The 15,712-nt window shown below is 42.9% G+C and overlaps 1 protein-coding gene across 9 annotated transcripts in view; it reads left to right on the top strand.

The window, feature by feature from the left end:
* Positions 1-15,712, top strand: part of PYGL (glycogen phosphorylase L) — a 66,939-nt gene that overhangs the window by 13,023 nt on the left and 38,204 nt on the right. For all 9 annotated transcript variants that reach the window (XR_013440690.1, XR_013440691.1, XM_078053679.1 and 6 more), the window contains exons 5-16: positions 5,187-5,318; positions 9,092-9,203; positions 9,672-9,754; positions 11,882-12,025; positions 12,255-12,347; positions 13,028-13,174; positions 13,507-13,670; positions 14,136-14,250; positions 14,762-14,863; positions 15,009-15,156; positions 15,256-15,314; positions 15,426-15,567. Coding sequence is in view for 7 of the 9 variants with exons in the window: in XM_078053679.1 (XP_077909805.1) it covers positions 5,187-5,318; positions 9,092-9,203; positions 9,672-9,754; positions 11,882-12,025; positions 12,255-12,347; positions 13,028-13,174; positions 13,507-13,670; positions 14,136-14,250; positions 14,762-14,863; positions 15,009-15,156; positions 15,256-15,314; positions 15,426-15,567 (1,441 nt within the window). In the remaining 2 variants the exon portion in view is untranslated. The remainder of the gene's footprint in view (positions 1-5,186; positions 5,319-9,091; positions 9,204-9,671; positions 9,755-11,881; positions 12,026-12,254; positions 12,348-13,027; positions 13,175-13,506; positions 13,671-14,135; positions 14,251-14,761; positions 14,864-15,008; positions 15,157-15,255; positions 15,315-15,425; positions 15,568-15,712) is intronic.

Below are 15,712 nucleotides of genomic sequence, written 5' to 3'. Positions count from 1 at the left end.
GGCCTACTTGCAACTCGTTACCCCTATGAGGTGTGTTGTTTTGATTAGGTTACCTGACCTCTCTGAGCCTCAGTTTTCCCATCTGCACAATGGAGATACCAGCTTCATGAAACCATTGTGAATATATGTAAAATGTCTGGCACACAGATAGGCACTCAGTAAAATGTTAATTTTGCCTAAGAAAAGAGGATAATTTAATAAATAGTGGTATTATTTAATATTGATATAGTTATTAATATTATATTTTTTATTAATTTTAGTAAAATGGGAAATTGTTTATGTTAGTTGAGAAAAGGAGGTTATGGGATCATATGGATGGTATGACCTATCCAAAAGAAGCCAAAAAGATAAAGAAAAAGTAGTAGGAAAAAAAATACATCAAACCTTCAAAAGTCATTATCTCTGGGAGATAGGATTACAGGTGACTTTTACTGTTTTATATTTGCTCTTCCACATGACTCATATTCCATAAGAAATGTGTATGTTATAATCATAGAAGTTATAAAAACAAAATAATGGGTTCCCTTCCTCAATGAAGTAACCTAGAGTTTCACTGTGAGAAACCTAGGTTAGCAGCCATTTCCAGGACGACCAACATTTTGACACCATCTGACCAAGCAATACATGGTATCCATTCCCAGTCTTTGAAAGTATCCTGTGTGGTACTCATTATACCCCCAACTGTTTAAGGATTTCCTTTCTTATCTCTTTACTGTTCTGTGAAAAATTTAAAAGAAATTCAGCAAATCCATCTCAAAAAATTTTTTTTCAAGTGCGTTTTCCCCAGAATTTAATGAAAGTTCACTCTTTTAAAAATCATACCTGCTCTCTTTGCTACTGTTCAGCAGCCTTTATTCCAGGAAACCGTCCCTTTCTCTCCTATCAGACCCAGGAAGTATATTTTTCTAGTGGTCGTAAAAAAGAGAAACTACATGACTTTCGCTTGTCTCCAAAGCTGACCTCACTGGCCATCATCACTACTCTCACTATGACTTGAAACTGAGTCAGAAAAACTCATCATTTTCTTTACTATATCCATTGTTTACTGGGATGGGATTTTAACATCATACCATTAAAAAAGAAACTATTTCCATAAAAAAACAAAGTATCTTCCAGGAAAGCAGCATGCCTCTTGGGGGAAGGGCATGCCCCACACACATCAGATACCTCATTGCTGAAGAAAATGGCACAAGCTGGGAAGATTTTTTTTTTTTTTAAGTAGACTCCACACCCAACGTGGGGCTTGAACTCATGACCCCAAGGTCAAGAGTTGCCCTTTTCACCAACTGAGCCAGCCAGGCACCCCCAAGCTGGGAAGATTTTTAAAGGTTAATGGACCTGTAGGTTTTGAAGTCTCTCTTCAAGAAAGATTTACAATAATAAAGTGTTCATTGTAAACCGTTGAAAATAATTTTATTGCCAAAATTTTTGATTTAACAAAATTCTTGAACTCTAATGAGATTCGTTGAAACTTTATCAGTAGTAGCGTTCTATGAAAATATTTGGCCCCTGGGAAGAAGGACAGAAAGACAATTGCGACAGCCCTGCATTAAAGTTTAATAGTCACATGTGTCTCAGAGTTGAATCAAACAGTATCTACTAGAACCCTTCTCTCTCTTAGAACCTGTGCCAAGCCCGCTGTAACTAGTCATGCACAACTCGCGTTGCCCAGCAAGCTTCTCGTTACCGCTGTTGAATTCGTGGGGCTCCCCAGATATGGTTTTCAGTTATTTGTACCATCAGAAGGCAATGTTGGTTTGCTCGCAAGTTTTTCGTGTCCTGTGTATCCCACAGTTGACGGCGAAAACATTTCTTAGAATTCAGTCACTAACAGAGCTCCCTGAGCTGATCTCTGCCTCCGTGCTGGCTGGAGGACAGATGCCACTGAGTAATTCCTCTAGGGGTGGTCCCCCCTCGCCTGACTGGCACCCGGCTCCTCACTCCACAGACCCACGCTTGCTTTGTCTCAGTTCTCTTTCATCTGGGACGTTCAGATCCAGCAGCCCACTTGGACATAAATGAAAGCTCTTCTCCCATCTTGCCTCCACCCTTCACACAGCTCCGCATGTTAGTGCCTTCAGGGATGACTGGCTACACGGAAATCTAAATTTACAGACCAGTTTGTTGATTCATTGGACGAAAGCAAGGTAGAGAAGACGTTTATCACCATCCCGCAGCTTCTGTGGATTTAGTGAGAGTGGTGGGGGCAGTTCTCTTTTCTCCTCTGATCTGCTCGGACCAGCTTGTGGTGATGAAATGTTTTTCAATTTACCTGAAAATCAAGCTTTGTGAAATTGAGGGAATTATTGTCTGATTCCTTGCCAAATCAGGAAGAGACTCAAAATAAAGAACGGCAAGCTAGGAGTTCTGTCTTCCTACCAAACTTGTTACTCCAGTCAAGTCAAAATCAGCCATTATTTGGCAGGGAAAAATTAGAGCAACATTTAATAGCATTAGGAGTAATCTGCTGACTGGTGCCTTGTCACTTTGCATGTCCTCAAAAGAGCAAATGCAACCTCTGACTTGCGTAGGTGTGGGCCGATGGTGGCAAGCCCAGAGTTAGCAGAAAAATACATATTTGTCAGCTCTCCTGTACACATAGTTTTTGAGAGGAAAGCTATTTCTGCCTCCATGTCCCATTTCGTGTCATATCTTCAGGTGTGTTTTACAATAGGCCCGAGTGCTGAAATGAGGTGTCTTCCTATTACAGGAAGCAATGTTCACAACTGACCAGTATTTAAACCCCCACCTGCCCTTGCCTAAGAGCAGCAGAAAGTGTTTTGTAAGTCAGGATGATTGGATCCTCTGTGGATATTCTCATTTATTTGTATGGAGTTTCTAGTTATTAACACAAGCTAGTGGACTCTGACTTTGCTAAAGCTTAACAGCTAATGAAATTCAGCCTTTTCCGTGTTTAGTTTGTATTTTATTTTTTGTTCTCTTTCTGACTAGATTAGCAGAAGTCTAAATTTTGAGTTGCATTTACTGACTTCGTATCACCATGTGTAGCCCCTGGGGACATGTTAAAAATGCAGAATTTCAGGGGCGCCTGGGTGGCTCAGTCGTTAAGCGTCTGCCTTCCTTCCGCTCGGATCATGATCCCAGGGTCCTGGGATCGAGCCCCGCATCGGGCTCCCTGCTCTGCGGGAAGCCTGCTTCTCCCTCTCCCGCTCCCCCTGCTTGTGTTCCCTCTCTCACTGTGTGTGTCTCTCTGTCAAATAAATAAATAAAATCTTTAAAAAAAAAATGCAGAATTTCAGACCTCTCCCCAGACTGCCTGAGAATCTGCATTTTAACACGGTTGGATCAGCTGACTAGCTCAAACTTGGCTCCAGCCTCCGCTAGGCTTTACCCTGCCTCTGATGCATCCTCCTGCCTCCGCATCTCTCTAACTCCTGGATCTACTATTTACAGGTGTTGTTGCTATGAGTCCCCTTTTCATTCACCACTATGCTGGTACTTGGTATTAATGGGTAGCTCACCGGCTTTCTTGACATAAAGTCATGATCAGTGTTCGAATAAATGCATGTGTATTTCCTTGTCTGTCTGTTGACATCAGCGTTTTGTCTGATATCGCAAAAGACAGTAGCTGTGTTTCCTTGTCTCCACACTATGCCTGGGGCCAGCACTGAATTCATATTTAGGTGGTGGTCATCAAACATCCAGCAGTGTGTCATAATTCATAAACAAATTCTTCTTAAACTAAAGCTAACTTTTCTAAGAGGGGAAGGCGAGAAATCAAATAAGTAAAATAACCAGATTTGGGGTAATCTCTTTGATAAGAGTACTTTGTCCTAAAAGCCCTTACCCCTCCTTTCTTGTCAAAACACAATTGCATTTTTTAATATAGGTGTACTACTTTAAAGCTTTCACTAATAATGTGTTTACTTTACTTTAAAAATACATCCCCCCTCTCCAATGTGTTTTTTGTTGGTTTTGTTTTGGCATGTTTGTTTATTGCAAACCAAAATCCATTTGATGTCCAGAATACCCTAAATACAAATTATGATCTTAAAATTTTTATAAGAAATATGTGGTTATAAATTAACGTAAATACCTGGGAAAATATTGAAATTGTCAATAAATAAATTCCTTACATCTTAGTGCATATTATTTTCAACATGAACCATAATTAATAGTTCATTATCAGATCAAAATTACTAAAGGGATTAAATTAAACAAAGACTACAAAATGTAATAGTGTCTTGTATCTATACTGACATCAGCTTTATTAAGAGAGCTGTTGAGGCACTTGGGTGGCTCAGTCAGTTGAGCCAGGGTCCTGGGATGGAGCCCCATGTCAGGCTCCCTGCTAAGTGGGAAGCCTACTTCTCCCTCTCCCACTCCCCCTGCTTGTGCTCTCAGTCTCTCTCTCTCTTTTTCTCTCTGTCAAATAAATGAATAAAATCTTTTTAAAAAGAGAGCGCTTTCTATGAGTGGTATTTCTTAACTGGTCTGTGCATTCTAGGCAAAAGAATCTTGACAGAAACCATCATGTAGGAGCCTTCAGGTCCAGGTACCCAACTATAAACATCCCTGGATGGCCTCTCTCTGTCCCTCAAGCTGGACAATTGTATTCACAGATGTTAAGACAAAGACACCCAGAACCCACCCATAGAACCCACACACCTAAGGTCAAAATTCAGCTGTGCCATTTACTATCTATGTGACTTTGAGCAAGTTACAATTTCCTCATCTTTAAAAAGGGAAAAATCATAGTTCCATCCTACAGGGTTATGCTATGAGAATTAAATGCAGTAATATGTATTGACAGGTATGATTGTTGTTAATTTAGGTTGTAATACTCTAACAAAGGTGAACTAAGTTTGACAGAATCAATAATCTTTCTTACCAAAACAGTATTCTTGCATTGATTTAATCAAAGATATTTTGATTCGGGGGTGCCTGGGTGGCTCAGTCATTAAGCATCTGCCTTCGGCTTAGGTCGTGATCCCAGGTTCCTGGGATGGAGCCCCGCATCGGGCTCCCTGCTCGGCGGGGGGCCTGCTTCTCCCTCTCCCTCTCCCCCTGCTTGTGTTCCTGCTCTCACTATCTCTCTCTGTCAAATAAAGAAATAAAATCTTTTAAAAAAAAAAAAGATATTTTGATTTGATATAATTTGATTTGAGATAATGGAAGGTCCACATCTCCTGAAAAATAAATTCTCAGCCGTGTCCTTTTTGTAGATAGAGGAGGCAGATGATTGGCTCAGACATGGAAACCCCTGGGAGAAGGCCCGGCCTGAGTTCATGCTGCCCGTGCACTTCTATGGAAAAGTAGAGCACACCAACACTGGGACCAGATGGATCGACACCCAGGTATTCAGAGTGTCCTCATGCTGAGTATTCTGTATACTATAGCACAGTGAAGACATAGCATAGAGGATGATGTGTATATGATAGTGAGGATAGTATATTATGTATTGAATAATAGAGTATGTTTTTATCAATAAATCTGTTCCTTCTCTTAGTGAACCCACTCTTTGGAAACAAGGGAGCTGAGACCAAGAGACAAGTGACTTCCCCAAGGTCAAGTGACTTATCGGTCATTTTGCAATCAGCTTTTTCAGAGATTAATCAATTCTGTAATTCTAGTATGCTTTGCTCTCCAGTTTTGTATAAAGTTTTTGATACCAAGATTAAATAAATTTAAATGTCCTTTCTTACCTCACTGCCATAGATACATTTACTTGGGACTTACCAGGGGTAAATGTTTTAAAGCTAAAGTATTTATTGAAAGGATTGCCAAAAATTGTATTCATTGCAAAGTCAAGAAAAATAATACAAAATATTGCAAACCATATTTTTATTTTGTGCAAAATCACTTCTAGAGAAATCATGCTGGTGTCAATCCAAGTGGACTTAATTCATGGCTAGGTATTCATCCTGCCACTAGATTTAAGCATTACCTTGTTGCTGACCAATTCACTTCTAAGCACCCCCAGTGATGCTTTGTGCTCTGCTGTCTTCTTACTTCCTGATTAATAACCCCTATTAATTACTAGACTGCATTGTCCAATCTTTGGAGGCTCTACTTGAGATATTTGCTTAATAAATATGATCTCAGGCTGGGAAGGATATGTCACCGGCCAGTCTTTAAAAGGAAAGACTTCCTTTAAGGAAATGGTAAAGAGCAAGTTAATACTTTTAGTTGGCAAAATTGTGAGTGAAATTCAGTACTGTAATGCTAAATTCATTTGGTTTGCGGATTATTTCCCATGAATAAATGCTTTATTTTAGAAGAATCAAGACCCATTTTATAGTTGACTTTTTAAACTGATAATTTATTCTGCTAATCCATGTAGAGCTCTTCACAGTTCAGAAAAATAAGACTATTTAAAAATGATTTTTCTATCTGAGGATGAATTTATTCAACGTAGGAAATAGCAGATTAGAAGCTAAAATAGGTCATGATAGTATAATAGTATAAGGAATAAACTAATACTGTAATTTCAAGATAAGTTTCTCTTTCTGTTTTTCTAAATTTGGTTAAACAATAGAACACAATCTGACTTTTCCTTCAGACACCTGTTCCCTGCTAAGGTTTCTCTCCCAGTGCCTGCACCCAAGACCACACGTGTAGTTCTTACTCTCCCACTTGGCCAGACCCCTACCTGTGCTGCGTTTGTGTGGACACAGTTCTCTTACTTGCATTCAGCAGAGTCCCGACCTTCTTCTCTTCTTCCGCCTCTCAGATGAGCTTTTCTGCCAGGGTCTTGTCCTCTGATTCCACGCACACCGTCAGCTTCTCGCAGGTACTCCAGGTAGTCGATCTCCCGCTGTGCACGTTCGACTCTCAGGGCCAGGTTAGTCCGGTGCTCTTATATTCACTTGTGTAGGTCTGGCATCTTCCCAGCATAGCGGGTATGTTTTTTGAGAACTCTCGGAAATCTTGAATGTATGCCCTCCTTGCTTGGGTATATTTTTCCAGTCCTTGCTTCAGTCAGAAAATAAATGCTCAAATTATTGCACGTTATTTAAATTAGCCAAGTAATATAAATACCTATCATTCACTGAAGAAGATTTTTAAAATACAAATCATCGTAAGGGGGATAATAAAAATCCCTTAGTTCAAAGTACCACTGATTTGTTAGTGTATCGGTTTTTAAAAGTTTTCCCATGCATTTCATCATACATATATAAATATATATTTTAAAATGTGATTTTACTATACTGTTTTGTAACATTTTCACTTGCTAACACACTGTGAACAATTTCAATACTAATTAATAGATAGCTATACGATAATTTTAATGATACAGAATTCCATTGCATTGATATCCTATTATTTATTCTATTAGACTCTTTTTGATGGACATTTATGGACTTTTCAACAATGCTGAAAAAAAATCTTTGTATTAAAAAAAACACAATCTGAGTTGCAGTTGGTTACAAATACAGTTAGGAGAGCTGCAAACAAATCCATCATTAATATGCCCAAAGAATTCACATATGTATTTGGCATTAAACTAGTGAGTATTTGGTGTAGGTTTTAGTGTCTAAAACTTCCAGTGACTTCTGAGCTATTTAAATGTATGCAGTTTACACAATCAATCCTGGAAATATTCTGTTTACACTAGGTCCAACTGTTGAGCTACCTTGTATTTACAGAGCACCCCTAAACATTTTCATAATATATCCAGAAATTCATTTAGAGACAGTATATTTTTCTGTGCCCACAAAGGCAATGTTATGGGGCAGATGGAATACAAGGTGAGCTGCCCCAAGCCGTGCAGCACTTTATGGATTTCTGGAAGCCATTGCCCAAGTCAGGCCCAGGTCTGTAGCTGGTGAGGTCAGAGAGCATGAGGACAGGCATGGTGTGCACATGCTGTGGGCAGCTTCCAATAAACTGAGCAATCCATTTCACTCGTGTGTCAGCTCAGGTCCTCTGGGGAACAGACACCAGAGAGAATTAGAAGTGCAAGTGCCATGGTGGGGCAATGCCTGTGAATGACAGAAGGGAGTGGGGAGAGGAGGGGGCATGGCACCTATGAAGAGAAAGGGGGAAAGAAAGAGGATCCTCAGTAAGAGCCTCAGTGGGCCTTATAACTCAGAGCAAGCAGCTAGGCTGATGGGGCCCGAGGTTAAAGATTGCTCATGAGACAAGTCCTAGCTCTCAAGATGTCACCACAATGGGAGCATCCCTAAGAAAACAAACCTCAGCTCGGCTGGGCTCGATCTCCCAGGTGGTAAGTTGTGCCTGAAGTTCTCTAAAGAGACATCCGAGCTTTGTGCTTCCCCAGCTGCCTCAATTACACTTCAAGGGTCAGAAGGACAAATCATGTTTGAACCCAGACTCACCCCCACTCTGTAAACACCTTTTCCTGATGGATCACAACGTGCTTTAAAAATCTCCAGAGACTTTTATTTTCTAGTAAAAGTCTTTAAAGAAGGGTGATTTATTACTTCGAGGTCATGGTCTTCATGGAAGCATGACTGAGTATATATGATTGACTGATACAGGCTATAATGCTTCGTTCGTTCATAATTCAGCAGACCACATTAAAGAGATTTGTGTAGGTTTCAACCCTACCACTGACTGTGACTGTGGGTAAGTCACTTCTCTCTCAGCCTCATTCCTCTCATGTCCAAAATGAGTGGATTGCACGAAATGATCTCTAGCATCCTCCAGCACAGTCAGTCTGTCATTCCCCTTCCTTAGAGCTTGACTGATGAGGCAGGGAACAGAAGTGAGTCTTTTCCCACATAAATTTTAAATTCACATGCAACGCAGTTATCTTCCTGTTCTCTGTTTCAGTGACTGTCACAGACTGAGTTAGATTTTCCAAAGCTCACCTCTTACACCCATCTCAGCTAATTATCAGCTGATTTGTAAGCCCACTAAAATAACTCTTCTTCATGCAACTTTGAAAAATCTTGCATAGCATTTTCAATATCATCTATAATCTATCTTCATATATTTCCATTCCATTGATTTTGATCCGTATTTGAAATCAAAATCACTGAATTACCTACACTAAACTTATGCTGATTATTATTTTGTAATCCCTTGCTGTGTCCCGGCCCACTGTTCAGCCTACGTCACCACACATGGGAAACTGAGCAGCTGCTTCGGTTTAATCCCACAGGTGGTCCTGGCCCTGCCATATGACACCCCAGTGCCTGGGTATATGAATAACACCGTCAACACCATGCGCCTCTGGTCCGCGCGGGCGCCGAATGACTTTAACCTCAGAGACTGTGAGTACAGCCTGGGCTCTCATGAATGTGCGTGTGTATTTAATCTTTCTGATCTCAGAGGCAACCAGATCAGCACCAGCTCTAAAAGAGGGCACAAAACAAGGATCTTGGGGACTGGGACATGAATGGTTTCTGTGTGTGTCAGTGTGTGTGCGTGTAATCTTTCTGATCGCTAGTTAGTATCGCTAGTTGAGAGAAAAGCTTTGAGTTTCTGATCAGAGCTCTCCAGTGAGCAGCCATTGTATGGAGCATGCGCGGAGGACATTTTAAAAGCAGTCCTGCAGTCTGGCCCTCTTAGACTCTCATGCGAATCACAGCATGGAGGGTTGTGGAAATCCTTTTGGATTTTCAGGAGTTGTAGGAATCCCTACATCCACGTGGTACACAGCAAGCATCAGGTGAGGTCAAGGGGCTTCGATAACAGTGGCTGGCTTATCTATGTATTCATTTTTCTAACCTTCCCCTCAGTTAACGTTGGAGACTACATTCAGGCTGTGCTGGACCGAAATCTGGCCGAGAACATCTCCCGGGTCCTCTATCCCAATGATAATGTGAGTGGTCGAGCTTGCTTTCTCAGTGGAAACAGAAGCAGTCTATTTCAGAAGCACTTTTCCATAGCCCATAAAGCACATCTTCAATACTGATTTTTTTTTTCCTTAAATGCACTATAATCTCCATATCTCTTCCTGAATTGTCTAGATTTCCCCTGCCACCCAAGTAAGGAAAACAAATTTGTACAATACATGAAGTCAGAATTGGTATTTTGCCCTTGACTAGTGACCTCACAACCAATTAGGAGGTTATGTCTGTACATTTCGAAACAAAACCTGGATATAAAAGATGAAGTGAAGCACTGGTAAAATACTACCCCCTTTCCAAATGGAAGTTTCTTCCACAGAGGCAGAAGACCCTGGAGGTTTCCTGCCTGGCCTCTTCCCCTCGCTGACAGGCTCTTCCCAGCCTTCTACGCTCAGGCGAGGTGGGGTCTGGACCTCAGAGCACACCCAGGAGCAAACGCTTGTTTCTTAGGCCACTTATTCATCTCTTGAAATTTTTTCTCATAGGTGATTATTCCCAATTTTACACTAAAAATAGCTTAGCTAAAATTAAAAAAAAAAAAATTTTAACTTGGAACTGCATCACAGCTGACCACTGTGGATTCTTAGTTGGTTTAAATATACTTAGCTCTATCTTATATGTGGGTAAAATTATTTTCTTGAAGCTGTAATGATTACTCTTTTAATAATAAGTCTCAGAAACAACCAGATTGGTACTCTGCTGTTTGCTGCAGCATTTTCAGAAACTTTATGGTATATGTGATTTTTTCCTTCGAGAGAGACATTGTGACTTCAGTACATGTCAGAAAAATCTCTGACCCAAAAGCAAAAAGTCGTTTTGTTTCGTGGTAAGTTAAAGTAAGAATCCCTCCAAGCACTGCCTAGCCAAACCCAGCCTGCAGAATTATTTAACTGGAAGGGGCTTGAAATTAATCCTCCTGTCTTCAGTAAGGACCAAACCTAACTTTACTTGGAAATAACCATCTATGGCAATTCATAGGGGACACAGAGTTAGCATGGGGTGCAAAGTTAACTAAATTCATTGAGTAAAAGGTAGCTGTCAGGGTCATGCCTGTTTTTAAGTACGAGTTGATAAATCATTTTTGTACTGTAATTACAAAAGCAAACTCATTCACTCTCGCCAACTTGGCCATAGCCCTCCTCCAGACATGAGTCCCTCTTCCAGGAATCTTGCAACTGTCGTCCCTCTGCAGCTAGTTATTTTTTTCTTTGCTTAAAGCTCTTTAAAGTCTTCTGATCATCTATAAGAAAAGTGCAGAATCTCAGATGTGCTCCTTAAGTTCCTCAGTGGTACGGTCATGAGTTCTCAGATGCATCCTCCATGATCTTGCCTGAGGTTCCCACCGTGCAGGACTGTTTGCTCTAATCTTTATCACCTTCAAGGGAAGGCTCTTGCAGCTTCCTTCCTGGCAGAATTGATATCCACTGCCTGGGTTCTGAAATTTGGTTGGGAGAAGAAGGCCTAGAGTCTCAACAATTCAGCACATAAACTTTCACTTAAACCCCTTCCCCACATTTTCAGTACAGAGTGGTACCCCTGCTTTCGACTCTCCATGCCTCTCTCCAGCCCAGAGGCCCCTGTGTTACCATCTCCAGAGAATACACATCGGGCTTCTGCCTGCGTTGGGGAAAGAGATTGCTCAGCTGGGGGGGACTGGGGGTGAAGTCTGACGCCAGCTGCTGCTTAGGCTCATGGCTGACCTTTTACCGTATCTTCTCCCCTACTTCCAAGGGCACCGGTGCTGCCAAGTCCTGAGCCTTTAGGGCTTTGGGGCATAAATTTAATTGCTTTTTGGCTCTTCTCTTCTATTCAATTTTCCTGGGTCTTCTGGCCCAATTACCACTCACCCATCTATTTTTCAGCTTCAAAAAGGTTGTTGCTATTGTCTTGTCTCCCATTCCCTTTATCCTGTATGCCTTCTTTAAATCCCTTTACACTTCAGGAAAGAGCAAAGCCTGATGCTTGGCCTTCAACCTGCCCTCTTCCTCCAGATGTCCTATGAGCTTTCATCTTAAAGTTCTCTGGGCAGGAGATCTCTGGCATATTTTGGCCACGCCTCACAGTGTGAACCACTCTCACTCCGTCTCTCTGGCTTGAAGTTTTTTGAAGGGAAGGAGCTGAGATTGAAGCAGGAGTACTTTGTGGTGGCTGCTACCTTGCAAGATGTCATCCGACGTTTCAAAGCCTCCAAGTTTTGCTCCACGGATAGTGCCAAAACTGCGTTCGATGCCTTTCCAGACCAGGCAAGTATTCTGTCTGCGAACACGGACAGAGACAATGAGGGATCAGGACTTCCTATCAGATTTACTCCCCTTTCTCAGTACTAAAAAAGTTGAGTAGGTGCGGCAGGCTTAAAGCGCCTCAGCGAGGGTGGGCATTCTGTTTGGTGCTTTGTGCAGACGTCCATGAGGGTAAGGAAGCCAGACTGCGGGCCATCCGTCACCCGCGCGCTGATGCCTTTTCCCCGTACAGGTTGCCATCCAGCTGAATGACACACACCCCGCGCTCGCCATCCCTGAGCTGATGAGGATTTTTGTGGATATTGAAAAACTGCCCTGGTCCAAGGTCTGGATAGTTTGGCTTCCTTTTCCTTTAATTAATAGTATATCTGTGGTTCAGAGATTTTGCCAAAAGCTCCTTTTACAGTTTTTCAAAATAAGTTACTGTTGCTCACTTCCAATGGTTAAAGGTGAAGTCTGCCTGGTGCTAACATTTCTCTGTCCTTACAGCTTTACAGGGAGGAAGACTAATAAGTAAATACATTCCTAATGGGACCCAGCTCCGTAGCTCAGACTTACACTGTGATTGCCGTTTTTGTGTCGAAAAGGATTCTAAATTAAATTCTCCAACCTCAGAACACAGCTAATTATGTGTCCCCACCAGTCTGCAAATCAGTATTTTAAACGTACTGTGTACTTTTCTCGGAACATTACTTGTTTGTATTGCTCAGATTTTGCTTTTAATAAACGGCATGTTAGGATAGTAGAGAAGACTTATCAGTATGTTGTCTTCAGTTTTCTCAGACAGTTTTACAAATGGCTGCTTCCCCCCCCCACCCCAGAAAAAAACCATATTCCCATTCTCTGGATGATTTGGACCCTGGTGGAACTGAGTGTGTCTAACTGTGTCTGACTGTTGCAGACCGGCAGGAGCCAGGGAATGTTTGGTCTTGTGGGATTGGGTGTGCACCCGCAGGGCAGCCTTCTTGCAGAGGGAAGCAGCTAACTCCTCTCTCCTTCCCTCAGGCCTGGGAGATCACCCAGAAGACCTTTGCATACACCAACCACACGGTGCTCCCAGAGGCTCTGGAGCGCTGGCCCGTAGAGCTGGTGGAAAATTTGCTTCCTCGACATTTGCAAATCATTTATGAGATAAATCAGAAGCATTTAGATGTAAGTCATTTTGAGAGATTCCTACCCCTTTTGAGAATGAGGTCTTGAGATGTTAAGGGTGGCTGCAGTGTTCCCTCCCACCAAACTGGAGGCCCAGACATCTTCCAGTCATAGATACATCAAAAGTATTCAAGACTGGGTGGGGCTCTGTTAAAGACACTTTTTTGAAAACACTAAAATGGAGGATGGCATCTCCCCAGGGTGAACCCAGCCCCTCTGTGTGGCAGTGAAGTTCCATATTTGCTCCATTAGAGATTTTGGGGAAGTGAATGACATTATCTTAACACTTAAAACCTGAGTGGCCAGCAAGGCCTTTCTCTTCCCTTGGCTAGAGAATTGCGGCCTTGTTTCCTAAAGATGTCGACCGTCTGAGAAGAATGTCTCTGATTGAAGAGGAAGGAGGCAAAAGGATCAACATGGCCCATCTCTGCATTGTGGGCTCCCATGCTGTGAATGGCGTGGCTAAAATTCACTCCGACATTGTGAAGACCCAAGTGTGAGTCTCCATTCCTGTGGTGGTGGGTCCAACGTTGCTCTGTTAATGCACTGATGCTAGTAAATGCAGGGATGCATTTTGGGATGAAGAAAGGCCCTGTCAAAATGTGCAAAAGTATTTTCTTCTATACAAAGTAACCTTCTTTTCAAAAAGAAAATGCCTTCCTCTCTGAACCATCCTACTTCTAGATGTAGGAGCCAAAAAAAAAAAAAAACCTATTCTACTGAAAATCTGGTATATATGTCAGTGCCAGGAAATCATATGGAGGTGACTTGATTTGGAGTTTTTCTTATAATTATGTTGAATTGCAAATGGATCTCGATTTAGAATGACAGCAGTAGCGCTGCCAGCCCCCCCCCCCCACCACCACCACCACCTTTAATCTCTCTAAGCCTACACTTGGCTTCTGGAATGTAACAGGAACCTGCTCTTTCAAATTCAGCGATGTGTCTCTTCTGACTCCAGATTCAAGGACTTCAGTGAGCTAGAACCAGACAAATTTCAGAATAAAACCAATGGGATCACTCCGAGGCGCTGGCTCTTACTCTGCAACCCAGGGCTGGCGGAGTTAATAGCGGAGGTAAGGGGGAAGTCAGGGGAGGCCTGACTGCAAGGCTAGAGGTGGATGAGTGCTCTTATAATCCGAGAATCCAGTCCAGCCCTCAGCGGGTGACGTGTGCTGTCCCACAAGGCTCCGTGCTTGATTGAATTCTCTGCTCTAGCCTGCTTGAAATTCTTAATTTTTTAAACAAGGGGTCCACAGATTCCATAGCTGGCTGCCAGTACTCCTGTGGCCCACAGATGGAAGATGGTGGCCCTATTTAGTAAGCGAAGGTGATAAAAATAACTAGTAGAACCTGGGTTCTGTGTTACTCCTTGTAGGTAGGTCTCCTGTTTTTAACACTTACTGCCACTGAAACTACAGTTAAGATCCTAGCAGAGGGTTCTTCCCAGCCAGCATTTCCAGGCTCTTCTGTGAGGCGCGCTAGTCAGCTATCCTGATGTAGGCGCCCGCCACAGACTGACGGAAACTGCGCAGGTGCGCTGGACTGCCGTCCCTGACTAACATCACCTCTTCTTTAAACTGAAAGAAAATCGGGGAAGACTACGTGAAAGACTTGAGCCAGCTGACAAAGCTGCAGGGCTTCCTGGACGATGACGTCTTCCTCCGAGAAATCGCCAACGTGAAGCAGGTGAGGCTTCCCGGTGTGGATTCCTTCGGCGGCACTAGTTCTGAGGGTTTATGAAGCTCCCCCCCCCCGCCCCATTTTTAAAAACAGACCAGCTGCCAATGCTTCCGAGTCAAAAGGGCTCCGGCATGGCGCACTGTCTCCACAGGAGAACAAGCTCAAGTTTTCCCAGTTCCTGGAGAAGGAGTACAAAGTGAAGATCAACCCCTCCTCCATGTTCGACGTGCACGTGAAGCGCATCCACGAGTACAAGCGGCAGCTCCTGAACTGCCTGCACGTGGTCACCATGTACAACCGTGAGTCACCCCGCGGCCGCCGCGCCCCCTGGAGGCGGGAGCCTCGCCACCCCAGCCCACACCCGCCCTCCATTCCACCCACTCCTAAATCTTTTTCAGGCATTAAGAAAGACCCCAGGAAGTTATTCGTGCCCAGAACAGTCATAATCGGTGGCAAAGTAAGCTCATTCTATTCACTGGGGATGCGGGGGCCCAGAAATGGCAAGAGTGCCATTTCTCCACTTCATCGTGGCTGCCTGCCAACCGTGTGTTTCCCGTTCTTCCCCAAGGCTGCCCCGGGATATCACATGGCCAAAATGATCATAAAGCTCATCACCTCCGTGGCAGATGTGGTGAACAATGACCCTGTGGTTGGAAGCAAGTTGAAAGTCATCTTCTTGGAGAACTACAGAGTGTCTCTTGCTGAAAAAGGTAGTATCCTCATCCCAAATCATGCAGGGCCAGGGCAAATTCTCGGGAACGGTTACATGGTAGGGAAAAATGAGGTAGCTAGGTTCTGGGGGTCAGTAACTTAGAATAGAAAGTGTCACTCTTGGGCAAAATTAGGGCCTAGGCT

The sequence above is a fragment of the Halichoerus grypus genome, chromosome 8 (assembly GCF_964656455.1).
Source record: "Halichoerus grypus chromosome 8, mHalGry1.hap1.1, whole genome shotgun sequence".
In the NCBI taxonomy this organism is placed as follows: Eukaryota; Metazoa; Chordata; class Mammalia; order Carnivora; family Phocidae; genus Halichoerus; species Halichoerus grypus.
This window is presented reverse-complemented; position numbering and strand designations above follow the sequence as displayed.